The 19,254-nt window shown below is 36.7% G+C and overlaps 3 protein-coding genes across 5 annotated transcripts; 1 reads left to right on the top strand and 2 right to left on the bottom strand.

Annotated features, from left to right (window-relative positions):
* Positions 1-266: 266 nt before the first annotated feature.
* Positions 267-6,219, bottom strand: LOC113056001 (synaptotagmin-15-like). The gene is made up of 8 exons (XM_026222430.1): positions 6,119-6,219; positions 4,517-4,706; positions 3,330-3,472; positions 2,936-3,231; positions 1,574-1,744; positions 1,203-1,314; positions 939-1,118; positions 267-643 (listed from the first exon to the last, which is right to left on the bottom strand). Exons 1-8 carry the CDS (start codon positions 6,123-6,125, stop codon positions 495-497), a joined length of 1,248 nt encoding a protein of 415 aa, XP_026078215.1. The 5' UTR covers positions 6,126-6,219; the 3' UTR covers positions 267-494.
* Positions 6,220-6,237: 18 nt separating this feature from the next.
* Positions 6,238-13,421, top strand: LOC113056000 (uncharacterized). 3 transcript variants are annotated; one of them, XM_026222429.1, is made up of 3 exons: positions 6,238-6,326; positions 8,197-8,293; positions 10,337-13,421. In XM_026222429.1, exon 3 carries the CDS (start codon positions 10,350-10,352, stop codon positions 11,742-11,744), a length of 1,395 nt encoding a protein of 464 aa, XP_026078214.1. In that variant the 5' UTR covers positions 6,238-6,326; positions 8,197-8,293; positions 10,337-10,349; the 3' UTR covers positions 11,745-13,421. The 3 variants fall into 3 exon arrangements, with proteins under 3 accessions (XP_026078214.1, XP_026078213.1, XP_026078212.1); XM_026222428.1 differs by lacking the exon at positions 6,238-6,326 and having other exon boundaries at positions 7,272-8,293; positions 10,340-13,421; XM_026222427.1 differs by lacking the exon at positions 6,238-6,326 and having other exon boundaries at positions 7,272-8,293.
* Positions 13,422-15,910: 2,489 nt separating this feature from the next.
* Positions 15,911-18,512, bottom strand: LOC113055999 (mitochondrial import inner membrane translocase subunit Tim23-like). The gene is made up of 7 exons (XM_026222426.1): positions 18,127-18,512; positions 17,943-18,001; positions 17,338-17,431; positions 17,173-17,257; positions 16,727-16,785; positions 16,504-16,614; positions 15,911-16,387 (listed from the first exon to the last, which is right to left on the bottom strand). Exons 1-7 carry the CDS (start codon positions 18,230-18,232, stop codon positions 16,275-16,277), a joined length of 627 nt encoding a protein of 208 aa, XP_026078211.1. The 5' UTR covers positions 18,233-18,512; the 3' UTR covers positions 15,911-16,274.
* Positions 18,513-19,254: the final 742 nt, after the last annotated feature.

Here is a 19,254-nt window from a genome sequence, read left to right as displayed (position 1 = left end):
AAATGTGTTTTTGTAAAATTCTAAATATTTTTACCGTCTCTTTTGATCAAGTTAGTAATTTACAAATCCCATCTTTTGAATAGTAGTATATGTCCATTTAGTGAGTGAATAATTATTTTCAATGAATCAATCAAACCAGTCCACAAATTGGTCTGAACAATTCAGTAACAATCACTGCGACCCTACATAAGAAAAATAGGATTGAAGTATGGGTGGATAGATGCAAATCTAATGAATCCAAATGAAAAAAAAACTTTATCCATTAATCCATAAAAATAAATTGAATTTAATTGAAATTCATGGGTTCAAAAATGTGAAAACCCTGTGGTACAACTGGACTGTATTTTTACTTCATGCATCAAATCACAGTTGTTCTGATGGGACTTTGAAGAGCAAACTGTTTAAAATTATATAATTAAATGCAAACAAGAAAAAAGGCTATTATTGTTTTACAAAGAGAGGAAGGCGCTGGCATTGAGTTTGTTGCATGTTGTTCACTGAAGTTCCTGTAGTGTGTCAGCGGATCCCAGCGGGTGCCATTGCCTGACCAGCTCCTGTGGTTTGCTGACCATGTCGTTCCAGTGTTCCAGTTCTCTGCCCCTCGCATACATGAACGGCCCAATGACCACAATGCCCAACAACACTGCCAGTACAGACAATATACAGTGACTTAGTAAAGATGCAAAGGTAACAAAGTGTTTTAATGGTGCATTAAAAAAAAAACTGTAATATCTGAAACCACTGGTGAATGAGCTTGTATGTTTAAATAATTTATATTTACATATTATTTTATCAGTATAACTGTTTGAGTGAGTTTAATTCCCATCAGTGTAAAAATGTAATTATTGACCTAGAAATAGTGCAGGATCTTAAATATGTGTTATTCATTTTACATCAACATTTGTTTGTTTTTAAAGAAATGATTGACTGCCAGTTACCAGGTTCCTCTGTGCTGGGCTGCTGGAGCTGTAGGGTCAGACAGGCTGTGTCCAGCTGCATGGGGAGGAGTCTGAAGGTAAGCCTCTCATTAAAGGACGGATTATTTCCTTTCGCCACAGTGGTCCACTTGTTCCTCACTACATGAGTATGTATCTTCAGAGAGACCTGGGCGCACACACCTGTACCATCATTTTACATGTAAATTAAAGATGCACAAAGACGTCTTGTCACTGTACAGTATTTTTTATTACACTGTTTCTCACCTGAATCACTGCAACACTGTAACCCTCGGGCTCGTAGAACAACCACAGTGAGGCGGTGTAGGGACTGATTGTAGTTCAAAGACACCTGGATGTCACCATTTTTTGAAAGGGGCTACAACAGCGGTAATAAACACACATTAGTACAGTATTCTTTCCCCCCAAATCTCATTATAGGGATAGTTCACTGTAAAATGAAAACTGATTTTCACCCTCACTGATAAATCTGAATGGCTTTCTTTCTTTTGCGGAAATTCTTATTTTGTGTTCCACAGAAGAAATTCATGCAGGTTTGGAAAGACATGAAAGAGCATAAAGGATGACAGACTTTTCATGTCTGAGTAAACTATTCCTTTAATATTTAAATGTCATACTTGATCACTTTCACTGTCCAGATCCCTCCACTGTACTTTTCCTGCCGTCTCCTTTAGTTCAGAAAGTCTGAGGGGGATCATGGCTTGACCTATAAGATGGTGCTTCTTCTGATGGACCACAGTGTACATGTTCATTTTCAGAGAGCACTGGTCAATGCAGCTATTAGACACCTGATTGAAGACAGAGGAATCAGGTAACAGACCTTATTCTGACTGTACTGTTCAAATGTTTGGGCTCATTTATTTATTTACTTGGAAAGAAATTAATACTTTAGCAAGGATGCATTAACGTGATCAACTATTTATAATGTCAAAACTATTCTATTTAAAATATATGCACTTTTATTTGATATTTTGATTTTGATATTTGAACTTACTATTCAGCAAATAGTCCTGATATAAATGTATCAGTTTCCCTAAAAATATTAAGATTAAGTATTGATAATAATGGGAAATAATTGAATTGAATTTGATTTTATTATTATTATTATTATTAGTTCTTATATTATATTATATTATATTATATTATATTATATTATATTATATTATATTATATTATATTATATTATATTATATTATATTATATAACATATTTTATTTTATTTTATTTTATAGTTAAAATAAATAATAATTAAATGTTTCCTTGGGAACTAGTTGAATTAAAATATTCAAATTATAATAGTTCTAATTATAATTTATAATATAATAGTTATATAATTTTATTTTATTTCAGTTAACAATTATTTTATTCCACATGAAAAAAAATCATGGTTTGAGTTCTTGTCAGCTATAATAACTTTGTTGAGCACCAAATCAGCATATCAGAATGATTTCTGAAGAATCATGTGACATTGAAGCCTGTAGTAATGGCTACTGAAATCAGCTTTGCCATTGGAGGAATAAATTACATTTTAAAATATATACAAATAGAAAACATTAATTTTAAATTGTAACAATATTTCAACAATTATTGCTGTTTTACTGTATCTTGTTTTGAATAAGATGCATTAAATAACATTTCACAAACATAAAAAAAAAAAATGTTCTTAGTAACCCCAACAATGTGGTAATGTTCAACAGTTCTGAACCCAGAACATTCCTCTAATCTAAGTGCTTAGAGGAATAAAACAGAAAACCTGCTAGCAATGGCCAGTAGATGGAGATATCAACTATGAAATGTCTTCTCTAATTTCAAGAAGTTTCTCCATTAATTCGAATAAAATGTTTTTTGAAAATTAATTCACAAACAAATAATGAAGAAAAAAATTCAGAGCACTTGAATTTTCACATAATGAGGAAGACTGATAATGTACCCACATACAGTGATTAGATTGCTGATGTTTATCAGGAGAGACTCTCTACCTGAAACACAAAGGTGTCATTGAACTGTGGATGACAACCTTTCCGCCGTGCTTTGGCTTGACGGTGTCGTCGATCATCAGATGGCAACAGCTGCAATTTTACTAGTGTGACATTACCCTGGCACAGACCGGGCAGGTTCGCGGCACGGAGCAGAGACACCACCAGCTGCTCTCTCTCCTGCTGGTACCGCAGAGCGAACCACAGACGAACAGCTGAGCCATCGGGAAGGGCCCATTCACTGGGTTCCTCTGGGAGCTGGTACAGGTCTGGTCTTATGCTGCCAAGGGGGAACCAACCTCGAGAACCACATTGAGCAGAATGAGAAACAAACAGTCAAAACACTCTCTTTATACTTTCTCTGTATCATCGTTTCTGATGTCTAACGCTGACATACTCCCTACTGTTACAGAGCCTCGCTGGGTGTGTAGATCTGGATGGAGTTCCCATTCCTCAGCATACTCTCTTTCCTCTTTCTCCTCGTTTGGTTGGGGTGTTCTCTTGAATCGAGGAGGCACAAAGAAGGGAACATCACCTGAGCTGTGAAAATTCAAAGATAAGAATGTGCAGATGCACTTCAATCCACATTCCAATGGAAATGTCATAAGAGACGTGCCAGATATCACATTTTACTTTATTAAAATGTGATATTTAAAAATATGTATTTATTATATTTTATATTATTTACTTATTATGCTTATTTACAGATGTCACACATTTCACATTATTATTGTATTTATATTTATTTATTTTGTTATATTTTATATTATTTCTTTACTTGTGTTTATTTAAAAAAAATTTGTTTTTACAAATAAATGTTTATATCTGCATATATAAATAAACAAAATAAGTAAATAATAAATCTATAATAAATAACATTTTATTATATTTTATCATTTTATTATTTATTCACTTATGTCTATTTATTTACTTATTGTTTTTTATGTTTATTTTCTTTTCATATCTGCATATAATGTGTATTAGAATAAATAATAATGAATAAATATATAATGCTAGAATAATAATATTTAAGAAATTAATATAAATTCATAATAATAATTAATCATAAATTTGCTTGGGATATACAAACAAATATGATCATTGAATAAAGAAGTAAATAAATAAGTATAATAAACAGATATAAAAATTGACATTTTAAAATGTTTGAGGTCTAGCACCAGTCTCTTATGACATGATGAATTTGTTACAAAAACCTGTTGAAGGATGAAGACATGAAGAACATGAAGGATTGGCTACGAAAGCCTGTACTGCTGAGGAAATGTATTCATGCTCACAAAACATTATTATAGTACAATAAAAATATTGTAGAAACCTTATTTTCTGTAAAGTTCCTTTGCAATCATTTGTATCGTAAAAAGCGCTATACAAATAAACTTGAATTGAACTGAATTTAATTGTAATCCCTGTGACATCTAGTCTCCCTTACATTACTGCAAAAAAAAAAAAAATTCCCAAAAGCTTGAATGGGATGTATTTATTCAATTTGTTTCACCTTACATTGCAGTGATACTGTTTACATCTTGTATTATTGTCATTTCTAGACAAGCAACAACTGTTATTTACCCATAGCTGCTGCTCTGTGATGTCTGCAGCACTGGAGTGGTGCATCGTGGGATTGTGGGGGTGGCAGGTATCAGTCCCCAGTAGAGCGCTTGAGTTCGTCTCTTCCTCCACAGTAGATACACTGATAGGCCAAACAGCAGCAGGAAGAGAAATGCTGCTGACAATCCACAAGCCAGCGCTACAAGTGGATCTAATGGCACAGACACAAATCAAACTCAGCAGCCGGTCACCCTCCCCTCTCACTCAGTGTATCATACAACAGAGAACATGGCTTTGCATGAACTAAACCTGCTGTGTGACACCGCTGGACAGTCTCTTTCTCTCATGACTTTTAAATAGATGTGTCAAGTGTCTTGTGTCAACACACTTTAGTGGAGACCTGCATGTAAGAGGTTGCGCGCAGTGTGTTTTTGTGGCTCAAGAAACACAACATTTCTAGAGCAACAACCTGTTTTTTCCTTTACTGTAGGGGATTTACTGCAGCCACCTGGAGGAATACAGTGCGAGTGAACCAGAACTTCCTAGCAGGTATTGTAGTTCATTTAATACAGCAATAAACTCTTAAAATAAACTCTTCAAAATTATATATATAATGCTGTGCTTATGCTATTTAAATAAGGATTCAAACACTAATTACATTTAAGCGACAGACTTAACATTATCTTATTATTGTATGAAGAGAAATATAATGTGCGTGTGTGTGAATAAGAAAAACTACACGCTCACATATTCAGTTCATGTATGTACTGTGTATGTGTGTTTGGTTTTTCTGATTTTATGGGGGAAAAAAGTAATTTTAACATACATATTTAGCAAAAAATCTATAATGTTTAACTTGTTTGTTTACTTTTACATGTAATTAATAAACAGGTGCGTGTTTAAATATGAGATACTCACACCCATGTCATTCCAAATCGGTATGAATTTCTTTCTTCTGTGAAACATAATAGATGATATTTTGACAAATGTGTTTCAATTGTTTTGTCAGTAGACTCTGATGTTGTTTTGGACCCCACTCACTATCATCGTAGGACAGACCCATTCTTTCAAATATCTATTTAAAATCTATTTTTATTTTTTTTGTGCTCAAATGATGACAGAATTTTATTTTGGGGTGAAATGTCCTTTTAAATAAGCTTTTGACATGCACAATGGTTTCTCAGATGGTAACTGTAAGCTAAAAGGGAAAACGTGTATGCCTTTAAGCAGTTTTATTAGCATTCTCTCATAATTGTGCATCCTAAGGGCACTTTGCCTCACTGGTCAATAATTGTTCAATTGCACATGGAGATTTTTAGTGTACAGGGGTCACCCAACTGCTCAGCAGTGTTTAATAGCATACCACATTAGCACACATAGAAATACATGCTGCTATGGCAGCACTGGACCCTCATGTCTGATAAAGAATGCTTTAGTGCAACAAACACACATAGAACATAATAATGTGTCTGGCACAACTTATTTTAAATAGCATCAGATGATCAAATATTTGCAGCCTGGTAAAACAAACAATAGCGTCTGTTTGTCCACTATAACATAACAATATGTAAAACAGGTCTCAAGTATAGTTTGTACAACAGCTTCCGAAAATCCTCTACTCACCAGCCATGGATGGCCACAGCTCCTAACTTAATAAAGTCTCTCTTTCACTCCAGCAGAGTCAGTGTGTATCACCGATCACCAGTTTCTCATTTTGCCCAAAGACTGTCTCATGGGCGCTCTTCCTGATGTCTAACTGAGAGTAAGCAGTGTCTTCTGACAACCCTGTCACCCTACAGCGGGGTACTACAGTCCCCCTGAGGCTTCCCAGGTTAGTTAATCAACACCGTAAACTGGCTCAAGCAAGTGAGCGATATGAGCTCTGCCAGTTGCAGTATTTATTTCCAAACAAGCACAAAACCTTGATCCAGTCCAGTGAGCAAACTGTGACTATTTACAGGTAATTAGCAAGCTAAAGGGAGTTATTAATAAAAGTGGTAATTGCTGAAAGCTAATCTGAAATGTTTAATTTAACAATGGATGTTACTTCTGTAATACGATTTGAGCTCAGTGAATCAGCCACCACAGGGCTCATAGACTATGGTTTAATAACTTGAATGTTATGTTGTCCGCAGTAGCCTAGTTTGCATTCACTAAGTGTTAATGAATAACTCTTGGAGAACAGGAGAAGTTTATCAAGGCTGTAATCAGGCAACACGTCTGCTGTTCCCACAATACCTCTAAATGTGTTTTACTTGCATTGAGTTTCTAGACATTTGATTGCAGTAAGAACACCTGTTACTTACTGTAAACTCAACCTCAGATACTGTAGCAGATACCTAAGTGAACTGAGTATAGTCCAATAAAATCTGATGTGTCAAAGTAACTAATGTTGGCTCTTGTCTGACAAGAGCTGGCTAGCAACAGTGCATGTTAGCACCTTAATGAAGTGCACGCTGGGAACCCAGTCCAGTTTAAAATTTTATCAACAAAAATATGAATGTAGTTATTTATAAAATGGATTTAGTATGTAGTTATAAAATGGATTCAGCAAACTGCATTTTACAAACAAACTGCGCAACTAAGTTAGGATACAATGTTCATATTTTGCACCAATTTTCTGTAAATTGAATAAGCAGCAAACATTTGTTATACATATAAGATAATATATAGTAAGCATTTTATATATAGTATTATATTAATAATAAATAACAATTTCTCTAAGAAATAATAATATTATCATGCACTGAAAGTTGGCAATTTTGTCATAATTTTTTACTTACTTTCATGTCATTCAAGACTCTTACTTTCTCTGTGGAACAAACACACACACACACACACACACACACACACACACACACACACACACGAACACGCACACACACACACACACACACACACACAATTACATTTAAATGAAAAAAGAGAGAGTCATACAGGTTTTGGTATTATGCCAACAAAATTCGTTACAGCATCAGGCCCCAAATGTGTATGTGAACAAGGGGAAAAATGTTTCATGTTTGTACAAGGTCATTTAAAAACTTGAAAAATGTATCATGTTTAGACACTAAAAAACATTTCAGGATTCTGCCTTTGTTTAACCTCTGAACCTGAATTATTATGGAACAGGCGACCTGGGAGTTTGCAATGCCACATGAACAGGTGAATCAGAAAAATGAGTCACACACATATAACATAATGGATTCCCGGCACCACAAGCCCTTCTTTCAAAGAGACTGTTTTCATTGTTCCCATGACAACTTAAAAAAAAAAAAAAAAAAAAAAAAGATAAGATGAAAATTCATCGGGCTCCTATTTAGCATGGCTGTTTCTATAGCAACAGGAAGAGAGAGGATGAGTAAGCGGCAGGAGCTACGAGTGTGTGAGAATGAATGTGTGTGTAAGAAATAAAGACAGAGTAATTATTGTAATTAATTATTTTTGTGACATATCAGAATGATCTATCTGTTCTTCCTCTAAATCCTAACCTTCACCCCATACACACACTTTATCACAATTGTGTCCCCTCCATTGGGCATATAACTCTCCTTGACTTCCCAGCGTTTCTGTCTGTGTGTCTTTGCACCTCCTCCCCCCTCCACTGTGGATTTCCTCTCAGACAGGGAGCGTGTGGTGTGTAATCAGATGGCAACGAATGATAATCCAGCAATATACCTACTCTGTCTGTCCTGTTCACTTAGAGCTGAGCGAGAGAGCAAGAGTGGAGGAGAGGAAAGAAGTGAAGGAGGCGGGAGCCGTCTGGGCAGAGGGGAAGGAGACGAGAGGGGGAAGTGGGAGGTATGTACGTGTGCATGTGTGCGTGTGTGTGTGTGTGTGGAGGGAGGTTGTTGACTTACCTGTGGCCATGAGGGAAATCACAGCTGTCTTCATAAAGCAAGGTCTTCTCAGTGTGAAAGGAAATGGTGAAACGAGGCTTTAAGATGACAAGGAAGGAAAGACAAAGGTGACACAAGGCCTTCACTGTACCATGTATGTTTGCTAGTAAAACCCAAAGGTGAGATTTTTCTTGTTTGATTTTCTTGTAGGGGATGAGAGTTTCACTGGAGTGTTTATATTTACGTGTGTGTGTGTGTGTGTGTTACAGTCTGACGCTAGTGCAGGTGTTTGGTTGTCTATAGCGATGGAGGTTAGACTGTGGGTTGAGGTGAAAGAGGAGGGTCTACAGTGAACACATTGTCTGTTATTTTTAGATGCAATGGGAAAATAAGTATCATGTTTTCCCATGATTTCTGTGGAGAGATAACATCTGCCATTCTGCTAGAGTTTCAGTCATTTGTACAGGTTATTTTCGAGTTTTGGCCTGCTTTATTATTATTATTATTATTATTATTATTATTATTATTATTATTATTATTATTATTATTATTATTATTATTATTTTGAAACACTCAAGAAATAATGTACTTCTCAGTATTAAAGATTGTTGAATAACTGTAAAACAGTTGTAACTGTAACATAACTGTAAGTTTAATAACTGTAAAACTTTTTGGAAACTTATTGCACACTAGTGCTACACTGCAGATTCCAAAAAGTGATTATGCAAGCCTATTTATTAAAAATGTTTTAATAATTTTATGATAATATAGTCTTTGCAGATTTTTTGCAGTCGCGAGTAAGTGATGGATGATGAACACTAGCTTTGACACACATGGGCTTTCGATTTGCACCAAACACCTTTTCTTGAGAACATGAGAAGAATTATAGTCTATGACACACGTAGGTGAGGAAATCATAGTCAAATTCACTACAACACTACAACAAACACACAAGGGATCAGAAATGTGTTGAACTTTGTGAATGTTGCATGTTCCAATTCTGCAGAAATCTGCTGCGCTTTCTTCAGAGTTCTGCATATGCAGATTCTGTGTGGACAGCCTTGGAAGTTTATATAATTTATATGGTATGAATCAGCAAGTAGTCACTGGGAATAAACAGATGGTGATGGCCTAATGATTAAAAAAGTGTGCAGATAGCACTGAGTTTGCATGGTTGCAAGGTTTACTCCTGTCAGTTCTGAAATGGCAGTGTCTTTGTGGCACGTAACCTCTGGTTGCTTCACAGGTAATATTGCTTTGCTTAGTCCACTGAAAGATGTTTTAAAAAGGCACCTCAATGGCAAGTAAAAACTACTTGAAGTGTGCCTTAAATAACTGTACAGATCAGAGTGTGAGTGTGCTGTACTTTGGAGTCAGCAGTATGTGTGTGTTGACAGTAGGGAGTGACAGATCCAAAAGTGTCTCCCAAAAAATCTGCTGGAGTGGCTGAAGTGTGATGTAAACATGAACAGGCCTGACACACATTCACTCATTGCTCTTGAGAGTTCCTAAAAATGAGAAAAACACTCTTACAGTCATGATTTGCACCTTAAAGTATACATTTAAACCTACAGTCCTAATGGGACCATGTGCAGTGGAATCAGCCACCTGTGCTGGAGCACCATGTGGATTAATGTCCTTCTGAGAGGAGCTGGCATACCCATGTTGTAGCTAATGATCTTAAGACTAAAGTTGGGCTTATCCCTCTATAATCTGGTCAATCATTCAAGGGAGAGATACCTAGGGATCTCCCTGTCCTATTCAATTTAATCTTTGTGCAGTAAGGACAAAACTAATCTTAGCTTTATCTATCGTAAAAGTAAAGGTTTAAGGGTCTGTTTCAGATTCATCAAACTGAATGGATAGTAGACAAATAAGAATTGGTGTGCCTTTTTATCTAAAGAAACTTATAATTGTTTAAAATATATAGTGTGAATAATTATGTTTTAAAAAGGAATTTTGTACTTTTCATAATTAGCTTATAATTGTATGTCTTCTTTACCAGTAGATATTTCAATATGGAGGAAAGTCAACGACCTATATCTGAGATCTACCTCCCAAGCATCAGTCTTGGATCTGTGGACACTGAAACAGTGGAGGAGCATGAGCTGCCAATTATTTCTTTATCCAAAAGCTCAACAGAAATGGTGAGTGGACCTCCTCAACGAACGGAGCTGGCATGGTACAGTCAGAACTTGCGAAAGAGCATGAGCAGTGCAGCATGTACTCAAAGACCTGTCAGTCTGGGTGGACCCTCGACGGAATTCCCTGTGAATGTTTGTGACCAAGAACAGTGGAGCATGTGCAGTGGCAACAGTACCCCTGAGACTGTAATCTGGCATGGAGGAACTGCAAGATCCTGGAGCTTCATGGAGGACTCACCCAGAAGGACTCCAACGCAAGATCCACTCCTGGGGCAAAATCAGGTCCATAGTGGTGTGAAGTGTGTGCCACACTCACCATCCACAAATAGGGATTTAAGAATGAAGGGTCTGGTGTGCAGAGAGGGATGTTGTCAATGTTGCAGACCTGCAGAGAACCTGACAGGATGCAGCTGTTGCAGAGCGCCTTGTAGAATGAGTTCTTCGGGTCTTAGCAACAACTTCACAACACAAGGAGCGAATACAGAAGATCATGCTCAGAGCAACTGTGAAAGCCACCATTTAACTGCATGCCATAGATCTACCTTTTCTGGACATATGATAAGCACTGCCTGTTTGAGGAATACTTGCAGTGTTGTTCCATGCCCTGGGCATTTTATATCACGGCCACCTTGTGAAGGAAGCCCTTGTGTGGGACAAAGATCACTGTTCCATTCAGGCTTGCTTGGTTTTCCACCACTTGTGACCTCAGTCAGCGAGACCAGACTTGACAGCCGGAGTAAGGGCCATTGCTGTGGATCCGAGTTAAGAGGGCAGAACTCTTCCTGCCTTAGACTAGACAGAACAGGCCAAACTGGCTTTAACAGGACAGTCAAAGATGCCACTACTATGACATCTGAGCATGAGCTCAGAGATGTTGGTGTGCAGACTGTGTCTGATTCCCTTGCTTCCACTCTTTCTCATGTATTACCTGAAATTAGTTTGAGAGTGGATCCTGTCTTGGACACACCTTTGGCCGCGGAACACATGTGTCACAGGACCCCTGTGAAGGAGGTGGAATGGGATGCTGAGGGTATGACCTGGGAAGTGTATGGTGCAGCCGTGGACCCTGAAGAGCTTGGCCTAGCAATCCAAAGGCATCTAGAACTTCAGATCAAAGAGACTGCAGCTGCTGCAGCTCAAACGGAAGACTCCACGGACAATGTCAGCAGCCTGGCACTGCAGCCCAGGCGACGGAAGAAGAGCGAAGGCATTATAAAAACACTGCGCAGTTCAGCGTGTTGCTCTAACGTCAGTACTGTCGGAGACTAAAGTGATCAGTGAAGGGCCGGAGCTTGTCTTTTCAGTATGTGGATGTCTAGAAAACGCATGACAGAAAGGAACAGGCTTTTACTTGAAGGTAGAAATGGATTGAAAATAGCTCTTTGCATATATATTTATTTATTTATTTAGTGATTCACACTACTGAATCAGTAGAGCAGTGATGTTTGGAGTTACATTGCAAGCTAGCGTTGCATAGAGCTGCCATTCAAAGTTTACATATAATGGTGTGTTTCTACCTACCTTCACACATGGTCTTGTCCCTGTCTTGACCTCCATCTTTTAGATGCCCAATTTGGCTTGAAATACCAAGCACTGAGTATTGTATTTTTTATGCTTATTATAGGCTAAAAATGTCTGGTTGTACTTGTTGGGTTTTGTCAAGCAAACAACAGATTACTGAACATTATCTAGGGATACATTAAAATTAGTGCAACTCTTGGAAATCCTGAAGTGCTCCCTGGAGCAGATCTGAAGACTAGTTCTAGTCAGTCTATGTGCTAGCCCTCAAATTATAGTGGATTTCGATTTCTTTGTTTTCTGTTCTCACAGATCCATGATGTTAAACGCTTTATAGTCAATCATATTCCACCAACACTAAATGGCAGAAATTTCAGTAAAACTTTTTGTCAGTTATTTCTTGCCAGATTCTATGGCTATAGAAACATAATTTACAAACAACTATCAATTTACTACTATGTTATTACTGAATTCACTGATCTTGATGCAAATGGTGATTGGTCCACCTGGTGGATTAGAGTGGGCTCAAGGCCAAAATCAATCCAGAGAGCTAAAAATATGAATGCTCATGCGGTCTGTGGGTGTGTAAAGCTAGGTTCTTATCAGGGCTACTGATGATTAGCAAATATAGACACAAGGTCAATGTTCCTGCACTTATATAGTACATTATTAGCTAAAACTAAGCCCCAGTCCCGATTCTATGCACAGGGGCAGTCTCAATCAAATCAAAAAGTAAAACATGTACACTTTGATTCTGGTGCCAAAATCTGACCTGAAAAAAAAAGCAGAATCTCTCCACTATTTTCATGTCACAATATAAAAACGAAGAATATTTTGTGGTTGCATTCTGTTCAGAAACAGTGTGAGGGCAAAGACAATTATGGCCATTTTCACATGATTTTACATATTCATAAATCTTTTTTGTTATATAATTTCATTAATATTTATAGTTTGTTCATTAAATTTTAAAATATTAAAGTTCAAATGGTTCATATGACAATCAATTTTTTATATATATATCAGGATCACGTGCTATATCATGACTATATCTTATACAGAATCAGTCATGTTTTTTTAAAGTTAGGGATTGTATTTAGAGCAATCTCTGTCAATAATGTTAAGATTAAATTCATTTAAACAGCATATTATAGGTAAGTAAATGTGTATACAGAATCTCTGACCAAATCAACAAAAGCCTGTACTGTGCTGCACAAACTGCTTTTGTTTTTCTTTGCCAAAGCAATCTGATTTCTTTTCTTTTTTTTTTTTTCTTTTTTTTTGGACCACAGCATTGTGATTAAACATAATATAGATATTACTGGATCAACACCTTACAGTATGATGAAAACAAGCTTTATGTAGGCTTTACACTAATGTGTTTTGATATTGACAACACTGAATGTCTTGAAATGTATGAGCAACAATAAAGAGTTTGGTAAACAATATTCTGTGTCTGTTATTTTAAAACAGTACAGTAAGTGTTGTTTATGTTCGAATAATTTGCCCTAAGACAATGGGATTTCTCACTGGCTCACTGGCAATGACATTTCTCTTTGTTTGTGAAGAACATGTCAGAAGTTCCTGCTAAAGTTGGTGAACAGTGTTCAAGTAGATTGCCCAGTTTTGAAAGTTTGACCAATTGGTTGATCAGGCACATTCCCTGAGGCACACACCCTGGGCAGGTGCTCCCTTCTGTTTTGTTTTCCTTGCTGTACCATATTTCACAGTTTGGAGTAAAAACAACATGTGAGCAGGGACACATCATAAATCAAAATAAAACTCCATTCATTCTGAATATAGTCACATGCATTTAGTAATTAATTTCTCAGAGTCTCCTGTCTTTAAATCTGCTCCACCAGAACGAAAAACTTAAGTAGGTTTCAGAGGCCATGTTGCATCTTTGCATTCTGGTTCTTATGCCCTCTGCTGGTAACAGGAGAAACATATTCACACTTCTACCAAATCACACAAACTATAATATAAAAACCTTTCCTATCTTGTACTCAAATAAGTTTAGCTAAAGCTTTAAGTATAACTGTAAAACCTATTATGAAAATGAAGTGGTGTGTAGTGGTTTAATGTAGAGTTAAGAAGTTACATGCATACCTGTAAGGTCCAAGCAAGCTATGAACAATCACCATTGTACCCTTGATCAAGGCTCTTAACGTCACATTGCTCCAAGGGGATTGTTACTGTAATGAGTGGACTGTAAGTCACTTAATGAGTGCTTACTAAAAACAGGTTCTGCTAATCTTTAATGAAATGACTATATAAACAACACAGATCAGTCATGATCCTGTTCATTATTAGTCAGGTTTTTCCAAGGTATAACTTGGGTTCTGCAAGGTTTTGGAAAGCAACAGAAGGTCATGTGAAGGTCAGCACCTCTCCTCGGCCAAACAGCTATTAGCATGGCAATTTCTTTTCCTCTACACTGCCTCTTATTAAAATTAGAACGTTTTGTAAAAGTTGGGTCTTGAAATATGATGGCTGGATTATTTATGAAATAATCCGCTCATAGATCAAATGTAAAGAGTGTGCGGTAACCCGTACCCCACTGCAGTTTTTACAATGGAACCTGGTTTATTTTACGTCCCTGAGGCAAAAACAAAGTACTTTAACATTTTCTTAATATCATTGAATTAACAAAGGGAGGTGATCCACTTATCCAGAATATGGCTTTGGCATCTCATCTTCCTCTGTAAATCTTAGGCGGGAAAGAAAATGTGGCACTCGCTGAGGCGCTGAACCAAGCTCAGCTCCCAATCACTGGCTATAAGCAGGTCGACAGAAGAAGTTCTGGGGTGACCATGTCATCATGAGACTCCATGATTTGTGCTGGGTTCCGAGATACAGAGAGGAGCCCAGTCGCATGCCAGGTGAGAAAATTGTTTTCAGGGACAATTCATCAAAGTGCCATATCTTTAGCTCTATTTCTTCCTATAGGGTGATTCTTGTGGCCCTCTGCTGGTGGGACGTGACCACTGGAAGGTCCACGGCATTGTGAGCTTTGGTCCTATCAGATGCACAGTGGAGAACAAGCCCAGTGTCTTCACTCGCACCACAGCCTGTATCCCATGGATAGAGGCCACACGCATCAGGGACTTCTTCTTACACTATTTTCCAACCTCACAGAAATATCACAGAAGATACGCAATAGCAACAGATTATTAGTGCCATGTCCCGGGTCTGGCCCATGACAGTACTCAACCATTTGTGGGCTGTGTTCTTGGAGCTGGTGTACTGCATCAGAAACACCAGCCTCCAGTTTAGGGTAGTTTGCACCAGTTTGTGGATTGTTTCACCGCTCTGCATGTGAGATGGGCTTCGCTGTAGTACAACTGCAAAATTTAACTTTAGTTGGCTTTTTATTCTTTCTGTAAGGACTGGCACATACTGTACATTTGCCCTATCACAGGCAGTCCAACGTTCAGTTCTTAAGGTGCTTTGACGGCCAGCGTCAAGTTATTAAATTTCACCTGTTGTGGGAGACTTTCTCCCTTAAGAACAGTCTAACTGCAGTGCTTTTCGCTGAACAGTGCAGGGAATTTACACACAGGATGGACATTTATCTTTTATATTTTACACTTTTAGCCATGTGGCCATGGACATTCCTTCTGGAATTTTATAATTATAATCCATCTGCACTCAATGAAATCAAGGTTGATTTGCTTACAAATAAATAATTGATAAAAAACTTTTTTAAATGTCATAGAATCTGAACAGTGTTAAATTATTGTATTAAAGTTATTTTACGTTTTTTATTCTTTATTTAGGGCTACGCGAATATAGGATGGTGTAGTGCTTAATCATCTAACTTCCAGAAAGACCATTCATGCCCAGCAAATACAAATTTTGTATTACACACAGCTCAATTATTTTTAAATTCCTACAAAAAGCTAATTAAGAGTCTCAAACTGTGAAAACGTGTATTTTATTATTGATGGTTTTAGAGAGTTTGATGGTTTGGTTTGTCAGCACTGACAAAATGCATCAATCCACAACGAGAACAGATGAAACCTCATAATTAAAGGATACGGAGTTCCTGTAACTTACACAAACAAAGACATCTACATGAATGAAGTTACCAGTGAACACACCTGGAGGCAGTCTGCCTCTTCCATTTAAATATTTCATTTAATTAAACTCTGAAGAAGTCTGTACATGTGTGATGGTCCATGGGTTTCAAAAAGAAGAAATGGATGCAATTCCAAAAGGGGGTTATAAAAAAAAATTGTCTCCGAGTCAAAAGAAGTCCATGGTTTGAGCTCTCAGTCATCCTCAGTAATGTGAAGGTGATCTCCCCTTCAGGTGATCCCAGTTGTTGTAAAGAGCATACAGCCCTGACATGGCTAAACCAATGACACCTCCTCTGGCAGCTCCTTTGAGTCCAGCTGAAAAAAATAAAGATAAAATGTATATAAATAAATACAATACATATTATGTTGATTAAATTAAATCAGTGATAGCCATGATATTTAGCACTTAAGCCAATGTCACTTTTCCTCACCTGTGGATTTAAAAAGCATCCCTGTTAACGTTCCAGCTGCTATTGTGTTGAGATCATCCTCTGCGCCCCTGGCCTTCTCAATGGCCACACCAAACACACTATACAAAAGAGCTGTTGAGAAAGAGAAACCAGCATTTTATTATGCACGAGTCTCTTCAATTAATAACACAATCGATTGTGATATTCTTTTACACAAGCTGTTCGAATTCAATGCATTTCTTACCCACAGATCCTAGTGTGTTCGCCCATGATGCGCCATGTCTTGTGACCATGTTCAAAATTCTGACAAAACATAACAAATGTCATTATTACAGTAGAATTATGGCTGATCAACAATGGATAAACAGTTTTAGTCAATATAACTTAAAATACATACTGATGCACCAAAAAAAAAATTTTTTAATGGAAACACCAAAAGTTAAATTAAAGTTTTAAAACTAAAAAAAATATACAGAAATACATTTTTTATTCAAAATGCTCTTCAGGGTGTTGTGTTCGCAGGTAATAAACCAGTCATAATAAAGTTTCAGAAGCACTAACTAACAAAAAGTGCCTGGTCAATGATTTCAAATGTACCAGTGACCGATATTCGAAAAGATCCTAACTGAATTTTCTATATGGTAATTTAAATCATTTCTGATCAAAGTTTACAAAGGAGCAGATACTTACTGTACGTTTCTGGGTTTTGACCACGGCATGCCTCTAGTTTCTGTCAGGCCCATTCGGAGACCATTAAGTGTCCCAAAAGCAGTGCCTTTAAAGAAACAAACAACAGATAAAACGGTTGATGATGATTAAAATAAAAGTACTGATCAAAGTCAGAGACAGACTCACCTGTTATACAGCATCCCCCGATGGTGAAGAAGGCCAGCTCAAACCGACCACGGGTTTTATTTGCCCCGGTTGGCAAGATAAACTCATCTGTGTCCTTAAAGTAAAATGTAAAAGGTGTAAAGCATTTTTATGTTATTATTATTCCAATATCATTATTTATTTGTAATAACTTGTATAAACAAGTGATGATGATATAATCACACTAGCATACATTAGGGCATGGGACAGCTAAAGGCAGATTGTAATAAAAAGTTATAATTATATTCTCAGGAAAACTAATGTTTTTCACAAAAAGTCAGGTATCATACAATTAATTAATTACAGTTGGTGGCCAAAATATTTTTATTATTATTTATTATTATTATTATTTTTTTTTGCATGTTACCATGCTGTTTAATGAATTGTTTGGATATTCATAATTAATTTACCATTTAATTTGCCATTAATTAACCAATAGCAAGTTCTTATTATGACACCTTACCCTTTATTTCAGTCCATTTAGCCTCTAACACGTGTTTGATCGTCAGTTCATAAGACAGACTCAATTCTACCACGGAAACCTTTAAATAGGTCTGAAATGTAACTACTGACTTACAGAAACTCACCTGCACAAGGTAACGAGGGTCAACATTGAGGTAGGGTGAGAGAGGACTCATACCAGTCACTGGAAATGAGAGATAACTTGTCATTACACATTATCAAAAATTAATAGACACTCAAAGTAACTAACCTGACCATAGTTTGAATCAGAGTTAACATTAGCCTCACACTGTTGACTGTAGCACTTACACGGGACTCCTGCCAGATCAGTATTTGAATACTCAGGAGTTCCTCCACCAAAAAGGCTCCCGAGTCCCCCTTTAAATCCTCCTGATGCTGGTGTGTTAGTATCCATGTCTTCAGAGATAATACACAAAACCGTCTTGATTGACAGACTTCTTCTTTTCAGACCCGCGTCAAAATGATGGACGTTAACGACCCCAAACGATCTGCTTTATCGACAGTGTTGTGCTGTATACTGTCTGTTGACAATCCTACACAGATGTCACTGCGCTGAGTTGTCAACTGTTGATGTTTGATAATTAGACAGTTTTCAGTCTCTGACCGAGCGATTGCGCATCTGACCTCCACATGCCGCCTTACCGTAAAGTGAAACGACGCCGCTGACGTAACACTGCCGTAAAATTACTCGCGTGATTGCTGAAGATTTAATCAAATCAATAATGTATTCATCATGTATTACAATATAATATTAACAAATATAAAATGAAATATGTTATATCGATATGAATAGTATGCGATATCGTCCTGACGTTTTTGGCTTTTGAGGGACCTCAACGGTCCTGACAGTTGATAACGAAATTTTTTGTTGAGAAAGAAAGATTTATTTTTATTTGTTTGTTTGTTTATTTATTAATTTATTTTCAGAACAAGAAAAATATATACAAGCTTAAGTAACATTCATGAAAGAAGCACAATAAATTAAAACAGATCAAGAAAAAACATTATGGGAGTGAAATGAAAGTAAACATGTTGCTGTCAGAGGTCTGTACTTGATGTGTATCAAAAATTAATTTGAATGCTAATATGAAGTGAGTTTTTATGATTAAAAAAAGCAACAACAGAAGAGAAACAACTAACAACTTAAAACTATAATTGCAGTAAATTATACAAAGATGTATCACAGTAGAGGGCTATAAAATAATTTCTAATAATAATATAATAATAATAATAACAATTAAATTAAATTAAATTAAGTTATTCCTATTACAAATATATATATAAATATATATATATATGTGTGTGTGTATATATATATGTATGTATATAACCTAATGGTTAGAGGGTTGGACTCCCAATCGAAGGGTTGTGGGTTCTAGTCTTGGGCCGGACGGAATTGTGGGTGGGGGGAGTGCA

Source organism: Carassius auratus, chromosome 37 (assembly GCF_003368295.1).
Source record: "Carassius auratus strain Wakin chromosome 37, ASM336829v1, whole genome shotgun sequence".
NCBI classification, from domain to species: domain Eukaryota; kingdom Metazoa; phylum Chordata; class Actinopteri; order Cypriniformes; family Cyprinidae; genus Carassius; species Carassius auratus.
Note: the sequence above shows the minus strand (reverse complement) of the source record. Positions and strands in the feature narration are given on the sequence as shown.